This window comes from Oncorhynchus gorbuscha, unplaced genomic scaffold (assembly GCF_021184085.1).
Source record: "Oncorhynchus gorbuscha isolate QuinsamMale2020 ecotype Even-year unplaced genomic scaffold, OgorEven_v1.0 Un_scaffold_5242, whole genome shotgun sequence".
Lineage (NCBI taxonomy): Eukaryota > Metazoa > Chordata > Actinopteri > Salmoniformes > Salmonidae > Oncorhynchus > Oncorhynchus gorbuscha.
Window position 1 is genome coordinate 1 of NW_025749090.1, and position 20,247 is coordinate 20,247.

Below are 20,247 nucleotides of genomic sequence, written 5' to 3' on the forward strand. Positions count from 1 at the left end.
GTTCCGGTTGGAGGCGAGTGGTCGCATCTGCACGTCGCTCCAACGGGTAGTATAACTTTTTCATTATATTTCATTATATCAACGGTTTTGATTTGTCTTATCTTAGCAATTTCTTCTCAGCTAGCTACATAGCCGTCTTTGTATCAAAGATAATTGCGTAATTATCGTATTTCGCCGTCTAACGTAGTCTTCACTAGCCAATAGCTAACGTCCACTGATTAGCTGCACTGAGAAACTTTTACACTCAACTGAACGACTTGATTAGTTTAGTGTCAGCTACCTACATAGCTGTCTTTGCTGTCTTCGTATCATCGTATCATCGTATCCAAGATAATTGTGTTGTTTAGGTTTAGAGTGTGTAGTCTTAGAGTGATTATCTTAATTTACCGAGGTTAGCTAGCCAGCTGTTGTCGCCTTAACGTAGGTGACTCTGCTAGCTAGCCAACTCTGCTAGCTAGCCAACAGCTAGCCAACGCTAGCCAACGTCTTCTGTATAGAACTCAACTACCCGGTCGCATTCACAGGTTGTATCACATTTTCACTTCATTTCATTACAGTACAACGGTTTGATTTGTTTGATCGTAGCTAGCTACTTAGCTAGCTACTTAGCGTCTTTGTATCAAAGATAATTGTGTAGTCTAGAGCGATTTTCTAGGTTCGCTAGCCATCTATTGTCGTTCTTTTAACGCAACGTAACGTAAACAACACTGCTAGCTAGCCTGCTAGCCCCCGAATAGCAACACTGCAGAAACTATTACACTCAACGGAACGACTTGATTAGTGTAGTGTCAACAACGCACCCACTGCCAGCTGGCCTACTTCAGCAGTACTGTATCATTTTAATCATTTTAGTCAATAAGATTCTTGCTACGTAGCTTAACTTTCTGAACATTCGAGACGTGTAGTCCACTTGTCATTCCAATCTCCTTTGCATTAGCGTAGCCTCTTCTGTAGCCTGTCAACTATGTGTCTGTTTATCCCTGTTCTCTCCTCTCTGCACAGACCATACAAACGCTCCTCACCGCGTGGCCGCGGCCACCCTACTCTGGTGGTCCCAGCGCGCACGACCCACGTGGAGTTCCAGGTCTCCGGTAGCCTCTGGAACTGCCAATCTGCGGTCAACAAGGCAGGAGTTCATCTCAGCCTATGCCTCCCTCCAGTCCCTCGACTTCTTGGCACTGACGGAAACATGGATCACCACAGACAACACTGCTACTCCTACTGCTCTCTCTTCGTCCGCCCACGTGTTCTCGCACACCCCGAGCGTCTGGTCAGCGGGGTGGTGGCACCGGGATCCTCATCTCTCCCAAGTGGTCATTCTCTCTTTCTCCCCTTACCCATCTGTCTATCGCCTCCTTTGAATTCCATGCTGTCACAGTTACTAGCCCTTTCAAGCTTAACATCCTTATCATTTATCGCCCTCCAGGTTCCCTCGGAGAGATTCATCAATGAGCTTGATGCCTTGATAAGCTCCTTTCCTGAGGACGGCTCACCTCTCACAGTTCTGGGCGACTTTAACCTCCCCACGTCTACCTTTGACTCTTTCCTCTCTGCCTCCTTCTTTCCACTCCTCTCCTCTTTTGACCTCACCCTCTCACCTTCCCCCCTACTCACAAGGCAGGCAATACGCTCGACCTCATCTTTACTAGATGCTGTTCTTCCACTAACCTCACTGCAACTCCCCTCCAAGTCTCCGACCACTGCCTTGTATCCTTTTCCCTCTCGCTCTCATCCAACACCTCCCACACTGCCCCTACTCGGATGGTATCGCGCCGTCCCAACCTTCGCTCTCTCTCCCCCGCTACTCTCTCCTCTTCCATCCTATCATCTCTTCCCTCCGCTCAAACCTTCTCCCACCTATCTCCTGATTCTGCCTCCTCAACCCTCCTCTCCTCCCTCTCTGCATCCCTTGACTCTCTATGTCCCCTATCCTCCAGGCCGGCTCGGTCCTCCCCTCCCCGCTCCGTGGCTCGATGACTCATTGCGAGCTCACAGAACAGGGCTCCGGGCAGCCGAGCGGAAATGGAGGAAAACTCGCCTCCCTGCGGACCTGGCATCCTTTCACTCCCTCCTCTCTACATTTTCCTCCTCTGTCTCTGCTGCTAAAGCCACTTTCTACCACGCTAAATTCCAAGCATCTGCCTCTAACCCTAGGAAGCTCTTTGCCACCTTCTCCTCCCTCCTGAATCCTCCGCCCCCTCCCCCCTCCTCCCTCTCTGCAGATGACTTCGTCAACCATTTTGAAAAGAAGGTCGACGACATCCGATCCTCGTTTGCTAAGTCAAACGACACCGCTGGTTCTGCTCACACTGCCCTACCCTGTGCTCTGACCTCTTTCTCCCCTCTCTCTCCAGATGAAATCTCGCGTCTTGTGACGGCCGGCCGCCCAACAACCTGCCCGCTTGACCCTATCCCCTCCTCTCTTCTCCAGACCATTTCCGGAGACCTTCTCCCTTACCTCACCTCGCTCATCAACTCATCCCTGACCGTTGGCTACGTCCCTTCCGTCTTCAAGAGAGCGAGAGTTGCACCCCTTCTGAAAAAACCTACACTCGATCCCTCCGATGTCAACAATTACAGACCAGTATCCCTTCTTTCTTTTCTCTCCAAAACTCTTGAACGTGCCGTCCTTGGCCAGCTCTCCCGCTATCTCTCTCTGAATGACCTTCTTGATCCAAATCAGTCAGGTTTCAAGACTAGTCATTCAACTGAGACTGCTCTCCTCTGTATCACGGAGGCGCTCCGCACTGCTAAAGCTAACTCTCTCTCCTCTGCTCTCATCCTTCTAGATCTATCGGCTGCCTTCGATACTGTGAACCATCAGATCCTCCTCTCCACCCTCTCCGAGTTGGGCATCTCCGGCGCGGCCCACGCTTGGATTGCGTCCTACCTGACAGGTCGCTCCTACCAGGTGGCGTGGCGAGAATCTGTCTCCTCACCACGCGCTCTCACCACTGGTGTCCCCCAGGGCTCTGTTCTTGGCCCTCTCCTATTCTCGCTATACACCAAGTCACTTGGCTCTGTCATAACCTCACATGGTCTCTCTTATCATTGCTATGCAGACGACACACAATTAATCTTCTCCTTTCCCCCTTCTGATGACCAGGTGGCGAATCGCATCTCTGCATGTCTGGCAGACATATCAGTGTGGATGACGGATCACCACCTCAAGCTGAACCTCGGCAAGACGGAGCTGCTCTTCCTCCCGGGGAAGGACTGCCCGTTCCATGATCTCGCCATCACGGTCGACAACTCCATTGTGTCCTCCTCCCAGAGCGCCAAGAACCTTGGCGTGATCCTGGACAACACCCTGTCGTTCTCAACTAACATCAAGGCGGTGGCCCGTTCCTGTAGGTTCATGCTCTACAACATCCGCAGAGTACGACCCTGCCTCACACAGGAAGCGGCGCAGGTCCTAATCCAGGCACTTGTCATCTCCCGTCTGGATTACTGCAACTCGCTGTTGGCTGGGCTCCCTGCCTGTGCCATTAAACCCCTTCAACTCATCCAGAACGCCGCAGCCCGTCTGGTGTTCAACCTTCCCAAGTTCTCTCACGTCACCCCGCTCCTCCGTTCTCTCCACTGGCTTCCAGTTGAAGCTCGCATCCGCTACAAGACCATGGTGCTTGCCTACGGAGCTGTGAGGGGAACGGCACCTCAGTACCTCCAGGCTCTGATCAGGCCCTACACCCAAACAAGGGCACTGCGTTCATCCACCTCTGGCCTGCTCGCCTCCCTACCACTGAGGAAGTACAGCTCCCGCTCAGCCCAGTCAAAACTGTTCGCTGCCCTGGCCCCCAATGGTGGAACAAACTCCCTCACGACGCCAGGACAGCGGAGTCAATCACCACCTTCCGGAGACACCTGAAACCCCACCTCTTTAAGGAATACCTAGGATAGGTTAAGTAATCCCTCTCACCCCACCCCCCTAAGTTTTAGATGCACTATTGTTAAGTGACTGTCCCACTGGATGTCATAAGGTGAATGCACCAATTTGGCAGAAGTCGCTCTGGATAAGAGTCTGTAAAGTGACTTAAATGTAAATGTAATGTAAAATGTAATGCTTAAGCTTCCTGAGGTAATGATTAAGGATCCCGAGGTAATGCTTAAGCTTCCTGGGGTAATGCTCAAGGCTCTGAGGTAATGATTAAGGCTCCAGAGGTAATGCTTAAGGTTCCTGAGGTAATGCTTAAAGTTCTTGAGGTAATGCTTAAGGTTCCTGAGGGTAATGCTTAAGGTTCCGGAGGTAATGCTTAAGCTTCGAGGTAATGCTTAAGCTTCCTGGGTAATGCTTTTAAGCTTCCTGAGGTAATGCTTAAGGCTCCTGAGGTAATGCTTAGTGTCACGTATAGAAATGCCGGGCAGGCCATTATTTTGGCTAGCATGGCAATGCTAACATAATACTTTATGTTGTCGTTTTGGCAGTCACATGTACCTACTCACGTCCGGTCCTCCTGACGACTCAGGTGTATGGTATAGGGCAGGCCCCTCGGGCCTCAACAGTTTATAATCCAGAAAAATAATTTGACAAGAAAAACATATACAGATATCATCTGAATACATATTTATTAGATAAATATTAGCTTGTCACATCATCTAACTACATACAATAATTCTGCAAGACTAAAAATCACAATTAGTTCCTTTTATTTTTCTGACCAGTTTTAGAATATGAAACGATTGTACATACAATGTACAAACATTGAGACAAAAATGGCCACCTTTTCACCTTAGCTTTTGTACTATTTAGATTTCATTTAAAAAAATGCCCAACCTATGGATTTGGATACAATCTGTTTGGGTTTGGACCCCCAATTCACCCCTCCCTGGTATTTTCCTCAATATTTTCTTCTTCTTTTTACAGTTGTAGCACCTCAGATACTCAGGTGATAGACTAGTACACGGAAGATAATTATTAACATGTAGGTCAAACATAGCTGTCCCAGTCCCCCTTAAGTAACAAAAGAGGTCAAATTACAGAGAAGGGTCACAAAAAAAAAATGCCAAGAAAATATTTTTCATACAGACCAGCATAACTAACACGTTTTTCATTTTCAAGTCAGACCTTCTACCAATTGAAGAGGTTGCAAGCTTCTTCATATTCTGAATTTAAAAAAAACGATACACATTCGCAGGGAAAATGAACTCATTTGTTGTTCACAAAGTGTCTCCATTAATTTACATTGTGTCCAGGTTTATCTTAGGGCCAACAGATATCTCCCATGCAGATCGTTCCCTAAAAGCCTAAACGGGTGGTGCGCCGCCTCTCAGTGTTTGTTTTTAATTTTTCCTGTTTGAGACCGTATTTTCCACAGAAACACTACACTTCCGGGATGATTGTTACAGATTTAGGTTGCCCTCTACACAAACCTGTTCATATGTAAACATGGCAAAATGTGAAATGATAGCTATGCATCTCCTAGCTCTGGAAACACACCCGGGACCAGAGCTAGGTATCGCCGTGGGAGCGATCAAGTTTAGGTTTCAATTTTTTTTTTTTAAGAAAAGTTGATGTTGGCAGTCCTTTGTCAAGAAGATTTGATTGATTGATTGATTGATCAATTGATTTCATGATTTAAGTGACAGATTTTACACATTAATATCAGCTATTCTATCGAAATATCTCTTGCACTGTAACTATTTCTAGAGCAATAATGAAGTTTAAAATGTTAGGTTTACAATAATCAGGATGTTTAAATCAGTACATTGCTACAGTTAAATTAAATTATATGTCTAACTTTACATTTAAAATAAAATAAAAACAATATAAAATAATTTACCCCCTTCCAAAAAAACAGCATTTAAAATGGGAAACAACATGTAAATGGTCTTTAAGCTTAAAAAAAAAAACACATTTTCAATAACAAAAATAAAAACAATATCAAACATTTCTTTAACATAAGGCTGTGGTATCTTTAAAAATACCACTTGTATATTGACCATAATTAGCAACAATTCTGATATTCACATAGTTCTCTGATAGCGGATAGTGGATAGCTACCACAGTTTTTGTGAATCATTATTGTCCATTCTTAACCTAAAAATGTGAATGTTAGTTCTCGAAAAATACACAAATTTTACTCTACAACATTTGAGCACAAAAGAAGATCTGTGAATATTGCTTTATCACACTTGATACATTTTATTTACATTTGTATCTAATAAAAAATAAAAAAGAAGGCCCGACTAGTCTGTTATGAATGACACCAGGGACGAAGAAGGTGGGAGACAGAGAGAATCTACGTCCCAAACGGAGCGTATTTGGGACATAGCCTTACGACAGAAAAAGAGAAGCTACAGGACAGTTAATGTCTAGGAACACAGTGGATTCTAAAATGGGTCCACTGGGGTTCGTTATGACAGATCACACAGAGAGAGAGAGAGAGAGAGAGAGAGAGAGAGAGAGAGTTAAAGTGGACAGATCACACAGAGAGAGAGAGAGAGAAAGAGAGAGAGAGAAAGTGGACAGATCACACAGAAGAGAGAGAGAGAGAGAGAGAGAGTGGAGAGAGAGAGAGAGAGAGAGAGAGAGAGAGAGAGAGAGAGAGAGAGAGAGAGATCTGTTAAAGTGGACAGACCACCACAGAGAGAGAGAGAGAGAGAGAGAGAGAGAGAGAGAGAGATATCTGTTAAAGTGGACAGACCGCCACAGAGAGAGAGAGAGAGAGAGAGAGAGAGAGAGAGAGAGAAAGAGAGAGAGAGAGAGAGAGATCTGTTAAAGTGGACAGACCACCACAGAGAGAGAGAGAGAGAGAGAGAGAGATCTGTTAAAGTGGACAGACCACCACAGAGAGAGAGAGAGAGAGAGAGAGAGAGAGAGAGAGAGAGAGAGAGAGAGAGAGAGAGAGAGAGAGAGAGAGAGAGATCTGTTAAAGTGGACAGACCACCACAGAGAGAGAGAGAGAGAGAGAGAGAGAGAGAGAGAGAGAGAGAGAGAGAGAAAGAGAGATATCTGTTAAAGTGGACAGACCACCACAGAGAGAGAGAGAGAGAGAGAGAGAGAGAGAGAGAGAGAGAGAGAGAGAGAGAGAGAGAGAGAGAGAGAGAGAGAGAGAGAAAGAGAGATAGAGAGAGAGAGAGAGAGAGAGAGAGAGAGAGAGAGAGAGAGAGAGAGAGAGAGAGAGAGAGAGAGAGAGAGATATCTGTTAAAGTGGACAGACCACCACAGAGAGAGAGATATCTGTTAAAGTGGACGGACCGCCACAGAGAGATATCTGCAGTATGTAGCTGACAATGAGACATTTGGAGGATTAGGTTCACCTATGAGATGAGACAGAAGATGTTGTGCATTTCTTTTGACCGGAGCTCTATGAGTTTCCCTATGGGCCCTGGTCAAATGTATAGCAGTTTTACATTATATAGTAGTTTTGTCATGATACTAGACGTGTCGCGATACTAGACGTGTCGCGATACCAGACGTGTCGCATGATACCAGACGTGTCGCGATACCAGGCGTGTCATGATATTAGACGTGTCGCGATACTAGGCGTGTCATGATACTAGGCGTGTAATGATACTAGGCATGTCGCAATACTAGACGTGCCATGATACTAGACATGTCGCGATACTAGACGATGTAATGATATTAGGCGTGTCGCGATACTCAGACGTGTCATGATACTAGACGTGTCATGATACTAGACGTGTCATGATACTAGACGTGTCATGATACTAGACGTGTCATGATACTAGACGTGTCATGATACCAGACGTGTCATGATACCAGACGTGTCATGATACCAGGCGATGTCGCGATACTAGACGTGTCGCGATACCAGACGTGTCGCGATACCAGGCGTGTCGCGATACCAGACGTGTCGCGATACTAGGAATAAGGAAGCAAAGGAAACAAAACATGAAGGAGACTCGATGTCTTTGACGAAAACAGTCCTAATAATGTCTTATTTTGAAGCTGTAAACACAATATTTTGTGTTATTTACCAAGGAAAATCCGGTGTCGTAGAATCGCGATACTGGCATCATGGCAACACTACTATATAGGGCTCAATTTGAGACCCAACCCGGTCAGTGTTGGGTTTGTTTCGGGAGGATGAGATCCGTTGGACTTTGACTAATTAACGTAAAAGGACAGAGAATTATCAAGATGATATAAAAATATTCACAAATTATATTTACAATAGCTTTTCTTTAAAAATAATACATTTGCATACTCAACAACACTCTTGTCATGAAGTGAACTTAAAAACAAACGTTCGTTACAACAGTGGTGACTGACGGATGATCCCTGCTAGTTTTCCTCGATATCTTTGAAATGAAGGATAACTACCAGCACGCACACACACACACCACACACACACACGCGCACACACACACGCGCACGCACGCAAGCACACACGCACGCACACATACGCGCACACACACACACACCACACACACCACACACACGCACGCACGCACACACACTTCCCAATCCCTCTTTGGTTATGATAAGCATTTTCACAATGTTTGATGAAGTCACAATTTCCAGCAACAAAAAGCTAGTAGAAACAAAACGAAAGCCAATTTTAACCCATAATATCAGTGTGCTGTGATAACAGCACTATCCCATCCAATATTACTGTTGAATAAAAGACACACAGAAAGACAGAAAGCGGTGATAACAGCAACTTTAAAAAGCACACCATACATTTGTCAGCAATGGTACCTTAGTACCCTCAAAAGTAGTGCACTATACAGGGAACAGCGTGCTATTTCAGTCACACACTATCTTTACTACTGGGAGAACACCCCCAGACAAGGGCCTGGCACCTGGAACTTTTTAAAATGATTACTAATAACAGAATTCAACAGGGAGAGCTAGAGACGCAGCTCTATAAAATGGGAAGAGGAGCAACACCGGGCGGTGCATGAAGAGAAGAGAGAATGATAAGAGGAGCAACACCAGGCGGTGCACGCAGAGAAGATAAGAGAGAATGATAAGAGGAGCAACACCAGGCGGTGCATGAAGAGAAGATAAGAGAGAATGATAAGAGGAGCAACACCAGGCGGTGCATGAAGAGAAGATAAGAGAGAATGATGAGAGGAGCAACACCAGGGGGCGCATGAAGAGAAGACAGAATGATGAGAGGAGCAACACCAGGGGGCGCATGCACAGAAGACAGAATGATGAGAGGAGCAACACCAGGCGGTGCATGAAGAGAAGAGAGAATGATAAGAGGAGCAACACCAGGCGATGCATGAAGAGAAGATAAGAGAGAATGATGAGTGGAGCAACACCAGGGGGCGCATGCAGAGAAGAAAGACGTATAAGATAGGAGCTCTAACTGGCTTGATATCGGCCTGACAGGAAACTCAAATAGTAACCCACAGGGTTGGGAACAATTCAAATAGATGTCAATCAATTCTGGAAGTGATATGTTGACGTAGTTAAATAGCTTCTCCCTTTTCAGCTAATTGAGAGTAATTGAAAATATATGCCCTGTTTTAATTATTTAATTGGAATTAATGATTAAATTGGAATTTTAGTTAACTTCCTGAATTGACTGCCTTCAATTCAAATGGACCCATAACGCTGGTAACAAACATCATTCTCCCACGTCTGCTTTCCTTTACCATTGATGACTATCAATTAATCAATCAATTGGTGACTCTACTCTGTCCAGGATAATAAAGAAACAAGATACAGTCACAGTACGAAAATGTATTTCTCTGATTGGAGATTATAAATGTCTATGCTGTAGGGTAGACTCTCTCTCCTAGAAGAGGATGATTGCCTTCTCCCTCCACTTGGTTTCATCCATCGCTCTTTATTTCAAAAGAAGAAGGGAAGATTCCTTCCTCTCCACTTCCCAAAAGAAGAATGGAAGATTCCTTCCTCTCCACTTCCCAAAAGAAGAAGGGAAGATTCCTTCCTCTCCACTTCCCAAAAGAAGAAGGGAAGATTCCTTCCTCTCCACTTCCCAAAAGAAGAAGGGAAGATTCCTTCCTCTCCACTTCCCAAAAGAAAACAAAAAAAACTTGAACCAAAACATTTGTTTTCTTTTTTCGTTGTTGTTGAAACTAAAGTGGGAGCTGTTGAACATTTCCCCCCCAAAAATCGCACATTTCTCGTAAATGTTTCTCGTAAATGTTAGACAAAGCTGTCACTTTAAATGTGTTTTGTTCCCTTTGAGATGTATGAGTTGTTATATCTTGTGCTTTCACATGATGTGCAGACAGACAGACAGACAGACAGACAGACAGACAGACAGACAGACAGACAGACAGACAGACAGACAGACAGACAGACAGACAGACAGACAGACAGACAGACAGACAGACAGACAGACAGACAGACAGACAGACAGACAGACAGACAGACAGACAGACAGACAGACAGACAGACAGACAGACAGACAGACAGGCAGACAGACACACAGACACACAGACAGACAGTAACTGTGACAACGTTTGGGACAACAGGAAGCTGAGACGCTGTGTCTTATAAGGTGAAACAATAACGTGAACATTACACACACTGGCCAGGTAGTGCAGGACATTTTGTTTTTCCAATATGTTTTTTTCCCCCTTATATATTTAATTAATTCCTCTTTTTTTTCTTTAAAAGGAAACAAAATATGAATTTAAAAAAAACGCATCAACACTTTCCTAAATGTGCACACAGACACTGGTAGAATACAAAATGAACTGAATATCAGATAGCTGGTATCATCGATGGTCACATGGGGGCGTTGCAGGGAGGCAGACATCACTCACTGCCTACCCTGTCCTGCTGTGTCTTTTTGAGTTTTAAAACATTGTTCAGTCAGTCTGTCAGTCATTCAGTCTGTCAGTCAGTCTGCTGGAGAATCAATGCAAACTGTACAAGAGGAAAAGGAGAAAGGGAGTGCATCTTTGTCAAGTACTGGAGCAGGTCTCAGGTCAGATGTTATAGGTCCAACTCCAGGCAGTCCTAGAAGTGTTTTTTTTATACATTTTTAAAAATGAACTGATCTAGAATCAGAGTCAGTTGTTTTCGAAGAGCGAGAGAAGGTCATCGTTGCTACTGCTCGGGAGGTCTGGAGGATCGAGGTAAGACAACAAGTCATCTGGGTTAGCCAGCTCTGGAAGGAGCTACAGAGAAGAGAAAAAGAAAACACGCTCTTTAGTAAAGATCTGCAGGAGAAGGTCGATCTAACTTTGACATGGAAACGGTGAATGAAAAAGCGTCACACAAAAAAAATGATATCTGTACATTCCACTCCAACGTGTCTCATCACAAATTTAGGATCTGTAATAGTCCACTTTGAAATCCCAAATAAACAATTTACATTTTTTTTTAAACAACAACACAGAAAACCCACACCCACCAGCAATAACCACACCCACCAGACTACTGTTCTGGCCCAACCCTTCTCAGAACATCAGACTACTGTTCTGGCCATCTTACCAAAACATTAGACTACTGTTCTGGCCCAACCCTTACCAAAACATTAGACTACTGTTCTGGCCCTCCGTTCTCGTAACATCAGACTACTGTTCTGGCCATCTTACCAAAACATTAGACTACTGTTCTGGCCCTCCGTTCTCGTAACATCAGACTACTGTTCTGGCCATCTTACCAAAACATCAGACTACTGTTCTAGCCCTCTCTTCTCATAACATTAGACTACTGTTCTGGCCCTCTCTTCTCGTAACATCAGACTACTGTTCTGGCCATCTTACCAAAACATTAGACTACTGTTCTGGCCCTCTCTTCTCATAACATCAGACTACTGTTCTGGCCCTCTCTTCTCATAACATCAGACTACTGTTCTGGCCCTCCCTTCTCATAACATTAGACTACTGTTCTGGCCCAACCCTTCTCATAACATCAGACTACTGTTCTGGCCCTCTCTTCTCATAACATTAGACTACTGTTCTGGCCCTCTCTTCTCATAACATTAGACTACTGTTCTGGCCCTCTCTTCTCATAACATCAGACTACTGTTCTGGCCCTCTCTTCTCATAACATTAGACGACTGTTCTGGCCCTCTCTTCTCATAACATTAGACTACTGTTCTGGCCCTCCCTTCTCATAACATTAGACTACTGTTCTGGCCCTCCCTTCTCATAACATCAGACTACTGTTCTGGCCCTCTCTTCTCATAACATTAGACTACTGTTCTGGCCCTCTCTTCTCATAACATTAGACTACTGTTCTGGCCCTCTCTTCTCATAACATTAGACTACTGTTCTGGCCCTCCGTTCTCATAACATTAGACTACTGTTCTGGCCCTCCGTTCTCATAACATCAGACTACTGTTCTGGCCCAACCCTTCTCATAACATTAGACTACTGTTCTGGCCCTCCGTTCTCATAACATCAGACTACTGTTCTGGCCCAACCCTTCTCATAACATCAGACTACTGTTCTGGCCCAACCCTTCTCATAACATTAGACTACTGTTCTGGCCCTCCGTTCTCATAACATTAGACTACTGTTCTGGCCCTCCGTTCTCATAACATTAGACTACTGTTCTGGCCCAACCCTTACCAAAACATTAGACTACTGTTCTGGCCCTCTCTTCTCATAACATTAGACTACTGTTCTGGCCCTCCGTTCTCATAACATTAGACTACTGTTCTGGCCCTCTCTTCTCATAACATTAGACTACTGTTCTGGCCCTCTCTTCTCATAACATTAGACTACTGTTCTGGCCCTCTCTTCTCATAACATTAGACTACTGTTCTGGCCCTCTCTTCTCATAACATTAGACTACTGTTCTGGCCCTCTCTTCTCATAACATTAGACTACTGTTCTGGCCCTCTCTTCTCATAACATTAGACTACTGTTCTGGCCCTCTCTTCTCATAACATTAGACTACTGTTCTGGCCCTCCGTTCTCGTAACATCAGACTACTGTTCTGGCCCTCTCTTCTCATAACATTAGACTACTGTTCTGGCCCTCTCTTCTCATAACATTAGACTACTGTTCTGGCCCTCTCTTCTCATAACATTAGACTACTGTTCTGGCCCTCCGTTCTCGTAACATTAGACTACTGTTCTGGCCCTCTCTTCTCATAACATTAGACTACTGTTCTGGCCCAACCCTTCTCATAACATTAGACTACTGTTCTGGCCCTCCGTTCTTTTAATTTATTTTCAACTCTCCATTTTGCAGCTGGTCTCTGATTGAATTAAACTCCGACACAGTCCTTTTCAGTGTATTTGGCGCGCATACAGTTACGATTCGATCACACCGACGGCGTCATTTCAGTTTGGTACACCTGAAGTACATTCGTTTCCAGTGAAACGCTGCGTTTGCCTCGCAGCGTTGCTGAGGCAGTTGCTTCTGTGTGGTGCGTAGGTAGGATTCATCCAACGTAAGCATCAAACTGTGTGCTGTAGACGGTTTGACAGAAATGGTCGCAGAAGGTGAATGTTGAACTGTTCTTGCTCACACACCTAGCTGTTTGGACACTGTCGGTGTGATCGAGGCGTTAGGCCCTAAAGCTTAGGCTTACGCAATAACAGCAGATAAAAACAATGAAAGACAACAAAAATTATATGTAGCCTGTAGATATAAATCGCACAAAATAAATTACATTTACTCAACCTTCAGCCACGAAATATTTCATGACCCTAAACCCACCCACCACGTGGATATAACCGCAGACCGTGGGATAACCCACGGTTAACCCATAACCCATCACTAATATATACGTCTCAAATAGCACTCTATTTTCTAAATAAGTAGTGCACTATATAGGGAATAGGTTACCATTTGGGACGTAGCCCATGTGTGTCTAACTTACATCCAAGGAAGGTTCGGGCATATCTGGGAGCCCTCCACCCAGTCCCTCTAAGGGGTCACCGTGCTGCAGAGGGTGATTGTTAGGGCCGGGCTGTTGTTGCTGTGGGGGCGGAGCCTGTTGTCGTGACGGCTGAGGAGGTCCACTGTGATGCAACGGCTGTCCCGATTGGCTGCCTGGGTGCGATTGGGCGTGTAAGCTATGCTGTAACAAGTTGTGGGACTGGTCAGTGATGGCAGGATGAGGTATCTGAGAAGGGAAGAAGAAAGAGAGAGTAGGAGAGAGAGGGAGAGAGAAAAGGAGAGAAAAGGAGAGAGAGGGAGAGAGACAGGGAGAGAAAAGGAGAGAGAGAGAGAAACAGAGAGAAACAGAGAGAGAGAGAGAGAGAGAGAGAGAGAGAGAGAGAGAGAGAGAGGAAGAGAGGGGGAGAGAGAGAGAGAAAAGGAGAGAGAGACAGAGAGAGAGAAACAGAGAGAGAGAGAAACAGAGAGAGAGAAACAGAGAGAGAGAGAGAGAGAGAGAGAGAGAGAGAGAGGAAGAGAGGGGGAGAGAGAGAGAGAGTCAATGTGGAGGCTATATACAGGGTGTTACGGTACAGAGTCAATGTGGAGGTTATATACAGGGGGTACCAGTACAGAGTCAATGTGGAGGCTATATACAGGGTGTTACGGTACAGAGTCAATGTGGAGACTATATACAAGGTGTTACGGTACAGAGTCAATGTGGAGGCTATATACAGGGTATTACGGTACAGAGTCAATGTGGAGACTATATACAGGGTTTTACGGTACAGAGTCAATGTGGAGACTATATACAGGGTGTTACGGTACAGAGTCAATGTGGAGGCTATATACAGGGTATTACGGTACAGAGTCAATGTGGAGACTATATACAGGGTGTTACGGTACAGAGTCTATGTGGAGGCTATATACATGGTGTTACGGTACAGAGTCAATGTGGAGACTATATACAGGGTGTTACGGTACAGAGTCAATGTGGAGGCTATATACAGGGTATATGGTACAGAGTCAATGTGGAGACTATATACATGGTATAGGGTACAGAGTCAATGTGAAGGCTTTATACAGGGGGTACCGGTACAGAGTCAATGTGGAGGCTATATACAGGGGGTACCGGTACATAGTCAATGTGGAGGCTATATACAGGGGGTACCGGTACAGAGTCAATATGGAGGCTATATACAGGGGGTACCGGTACAGAGTCAATGTGGAGGCTATATACAGGGGGGTACCGGTACAGAGTCAATGTGGAGGCTATATACAGGGGGTACCGGTACAGAGTCAATGTGGAGGCTATATACAGGGTATTACGGTACAGAGTCAATGTGGAGGCTATATACAGGGTATTATGGTACAGAGTCAATGTGGAGGCTATATACAGGGGGTACCGGTACATAGTCAATGTGGAGGCTAAATACAGGGGGTACCGGTACAGAGTCAATATGGAGGCTATATACAGGGGGTACCGGTACAGAGTCAATGTGGAGGCTATATACAGGGTATTACGGTACAGAGTCAATGTGGAGGCTATATACAGGGGGTACCAGTACAGAGTCAATGTGGAGGCTATATACAGGGGGTACCGGTACAGAGTCAATGTGGAGGCTATATACAGGGGGTACCGGTACAGAGTCAATGTGGAGGCTATATACAGGGTATTACGGTACAGAGTCAATGTGGAGGCTATATACAGGGTATTACGGTACAGAGTCAATGTGGAGGCTATATACAGGGGGTACCGGTACAGAGTCAATGTGGAGGCTATATACAGGGTATTACGGTACAGAGTCAATGTGGAGGCTATATACAGGGGGTACCGGTACATAGTCAATGTGGAGGCTATATACAGGGGGTACCGGTACAGAGTCAATATGGAGGCTATATACAGGGGGTACCGGTACAGAGTCAATGTGGAGGCTATATACAGGGGGGTACCGGTACAGAGTCAATGTGGAGGCTATATACAGGGGGTACCGGTACAGAGTCAATGTGGAGGCTATATACAGGGTATTACGGTACAGAGTCAATGTGGAGGCTATATACAGGGTATTACGGTACAGAGTCAATGTGGAGGCTATATACAGGGGGCACCAGTACAGAGTCAATGTGGAGGCTATATACAGAGGGTACCGTTACAGAGTCAATGTGGAGGCTTTATACAGGGGGTACCGGTACAGAGTCAATGTGGAGGCTATATACAGGGGGTACCGGTACATAGTCAATGTGGAGGCTATATACAGGGGGTACCGGTACAGAGTCAATATGGAGGCTATATACAGGGGGTACCGGTACAGAGTCAATGTGGAGGATATATACAGGGGGTACCGGTACAGAGTCAATGTGGAGGCTATATACAGGGTATTACGGTACAGAGTCCATGTGGAGGCTATATACAGGGGGTACCAGTACAGAGTCAATGTGGAGGATATATACAGGGGGTACCGGTACAGAGTCAATGTGGAGGCTATATACAGGGGGTACCGGTACAGAGTCAATGTGGAGGCTATATACAGGGTATTACGGTACAGAGTCAATGTGGAGGCTATATACAGGGTATTACGGTACAGAGTCAATGTGGAGGCTATATACAGGGGGTACCGGTACAGAGTCAATGTGGAGGCTATATACAGGGTATTACGGTACAGAGTCAATGTGGAGGCTATATACAGGGTATTACGGTACAGAGTCAATGTGGAGGCTATATACAGGGGGTACCGGTACAGAGTCAATGTGCGGGGGCACCGGATAGTCGAGGTAATTGAGGTAATATGTACATGGAGGTAGAGTTAAAGTGATTATGCAGAGATAATAAACAGAGAGTAGCAGCAGGGTAAAAGAGGGGTCTGGAGGAGTTATTTGATTAGCTGTTTAGGAGTCTTATGGCTTGGGGGTAGAAGCTGTTAAGAAGCCTCTTGGATCGAGACTTGGCGTTCCGGCACCACTTGCCGTGCGGTAGCAGAGAGAACAGTCTATGACTAGGGTGGCTGGAGTCTTTAGCAATTTTTAGGGCCTTCCCCTGACACCGCCTGGTATAGAGGTCCTTGTTGTCAGGAAGCTTGGCCCCAGTGACGTTCTGGGCCTTCCTCTGACACCGCCTGGTATAGAGGTCCTTGTTGTCAGGAAGCTTGGCCCCAGTGACGTTCTGGGCCTTCCCCTGACACCGCCTGGTATAGAGGTCCTGGATGACAGGAAGCTTGGCCCCAGTGACGTTCTGGGCCTTCCCCTGACACCACCTGGTATAGAGGTCCTGGATGACAGGAAGCTTGGCCCCAGTGACGTTCTGGGCCTTCCCCTGACACCGCCTGGTACAGAGGTCCTGGATGACAGGAAGCTTGGCCCCAGTGACGTACTGGGCCTTCCCCTGACACCGCCTGGTATAGAGGTCCTTGTTGTCAGGAAGCTTGGCCCCAGTGACGTACTGGGCCTTCCCCTGACACCGCCTGGTAGAGGTCCTGGATGACAGGAAGCTTGGCCCCAGTGACGTTCTGGGCCGTACGCACCACCCTCTGTATACATCCCACAAGGCAGTACATTTGAAAACATGTAAACTTTAACTTACAGAGTCAGGCATGCTGTGTGTGAGGGGTTTGTCCTGTGCCATGTTTGGCGGGTGGGACAGAACGGGGCCGTGCATGAAGTCGTTCATGGTCGTACAACCGGGGTTCCCATGGGGGAAGTCAAAGCCCCCGCTGTGGCCCTGGTAACTGTTACCTAGTAACACAACAAAAAAATCACAACAAGCAAGTTACTTTCAGAGGTTATTTTTCTTTTTGTTTATTTGTTTGTTTGTTTATGAATCACATAACTGTGATATGACACAAGTACTGATGTTTTTATGTACACAGAAACATAATCTAAAAACTCATTGTTGGTACCATGGACCTATGTTCCTCCAGGAACTAAGATGATTAAGTTAGGAAGAAAGTATCTCAGTGAATAATGTACCATGGCCCTATGTTCCTCCAGGAACTAAGAGGATTAAGTTAGGAAGAAGGTATCTCAGTAAATAATGTACCATGGCCCTATGTTCTTCCAGGAACTAAGATGATAATTAAGTTAGGAAGAAAGTATCTCAGTAAATAATGTACCATGGCCCTATGTTCTTCCAGGAACTAAGAGGATTAAGTTGGGAAGAAAGTATCTCAGTAAATAATGTACCATGGCCCTATGTTCCTCCAGGAACTAAGAGGATTAAGTTAGGAAGAAGGTATCTCAGTAAATAATGTACCATGGCCCTATGTTCTTCCAGGAACTAAGAGGATTAAGTTAGGAAGAAGGTAACTCAGTAAATAATGTACCATGGCTTCCGTATTCGCTGTTATTGCCCCCCTGTTGGGGCGGGTAGGGCGAGGGCCCTGGGCCGAGCAGGGCGATCATCTCCATCACGTTGGGCAGGGTCATCTGGGTGGGGCTCATGGACTTGAACCTCTTGGCCATGGGTCCATCTGGATCCTCCTTGATGTGGATATCAGACTTGATGGCCACAGGTCTCCAACTACACGAAGGGTCTATGGTCACCTCCTCAAACTCCGAGCTGGGCGTGGCGGGGGCGGGAGGGGGAGGTAGTGAGATGATGAAAAGAGAAAGCCGCAGAATGAGTGCTTTATTCCTGCATCCCAATAAACAATGGTTCCACTTTACAGAAGACAACAACATAGTGTAAAATATCTTTATTAAGCCTAAAATCTCTCAACAACATAGTGTAAAATATCTTTATTAAGCCTAAAATCTCTCAACAACATAGTGTAAAATATCTTTATTAAGCCTAAAATCTCTCAACAACATAGTGTAAAATATCTTTATTAAGCCTAAAATCTCTCAAGAACATAGTGTAAAATATCTTTATTAAGTCTAAAATCTCTCAACAACATAGTGTAAAATATCTTTATTAAGCCTAAAATCTCTCAACAACATAGTGTAAAATATCTTTATTAAGCCTAAAATCTCTCAACAACATAGTGTAAAATATCTTTATTAAGCCTAAAATCTCTCAAGAAGGTTGATAAGTGATAACGTTCATGGTGATTGGTGCAGTAGGAGGGTTTGATAAGTATGGTGAGGATGTTGGGAAAGTCATCTTACTTTTGGATGGCATTAAGAATCCCCCACATGTACTGGTCAACTTCTAGTCCCTCCAGCAACGCTGTTTTACTGCGGAGGACAGAGAGGACGTAGACATTACAGAGAGGATGTAAACATTACAGAGAGGACGTAAACATTACAGAGAGGACGTAAACATTACAGAGAGGACATAAACATTACAGAGAGGACGTAAACATTACAGAGAGGACATAAACATTACAGAGAGGACATAAACATTACAGAGAGGACATAAACATTACAGAGAGGACATAAACATTACAGAGAGGACATAAACATTACAGAGAGGACATAAACATTACAGAGAGGACATAAACATTACAGAGAGGACGTAAACATTACAGAGAGGACATCAACATTACAGAGAGGACATAAACATTACAGAGAGGACATAAACATTACAGAGAGGACATAAACATTACAGAGAGGACGTAAACATTACAGAGAGGACGTAAACATTACAGAGAGGACGAAAACATTACAGAGAGGACGTAAACATTACAGAGAGGACGTAAACATTACAGAGAGGACATAAACATTACAGAGGGCATAAACATTACAGAGAGGACAAACATTACAGAGAGGACATAAACATTACAGAGAGGACATAAACATTACTGATTGAACTCTTTGTGTAACTGAGTATTTCAGATATAACATAAATACCTTTATTCAATGTAGTTTTACAGGTAACAGTGCACATTAATTCAACATTACTGTATAAGTCCCAGTTTCACCCAGCCAGGTTAGAATCACCCACCCCGTGTTCAACCGAAGTCCCAACTTACTTGCATACTGGACATCGCCACGTCCCTCGCTCACAGTTCAACTGTAAGTAGGATTCCAAATCAAAGCACTGGACATGTTTACAGTCATGACCTCTGGCTGGAAGTTGGATCCTCCGGAAGGTGATCGGACATTTGAGGGAGACCTTGATGGCCGTCTGTTCGACACCGTCCTCGCCGTTCACAGTGGTGTTCCCAGAGGACGCCGCTACGCTGCTGAAGTTTCTCTTAACTGGGGAGATGGGAGGAGGACCACAATGGAGATGGGAGGAGGACCACAATGGAGATGGGAGGAGGACCACAGTGGAGATAAGGGAGATGGGAGGAGGACCACAGTGGAGATGGGAGGAGGACCACAGTGGAGATGGGAGGAGGACCACAGTGGAGATAAGGGAGATGGGAGGAGGACCACAGTGGAGATGAGAGGAGGACCACAGTGGAGATGGGAGGAGGACCACAGTGGAGATGAGAGGATGACCACAGTGGAGATGGGAGGAGGACCACAGTGGAGATGAGAGGAGGACCACAGTGGAGATGGGAGGAGGACCACAGTGGAGATAGGAGGAGGACCACAGTGGAGATGAGAGGAGGACCACAGTGGAGATGAGAG

At 45.4% G+C, this 20,247-nt stretch overlaps 1 protein-coding gene across 1 annotated transcript; it reads right to left on the minus strand.

Moving 5' to 3' along the window:
- Positions 1-8,110: 8,110 nt before the first annotated feature.
- On the minus strand, positions 8,111-19,870 carry LOC124029010 (zinc finger MIZ domain-containing protein 1-like; the record flags this gene model as incomplete). Its single annotated transcript, XM_046340883.1, has 6 exons — positions 8,111-11,073; positions 13,736-13,981; positions 17,312-17,463; positions 18,051-18,286; positions 18,835-18,903; positions 19,641-19,870. Coding segments are annotated over 6 exons (1,041 nt in total), but the record flags the coding sequence as incomplete, so codon positions are not given.
- Between the last annotated feature and the right edge of the window lie 377 nt (positions 19,871-20,247).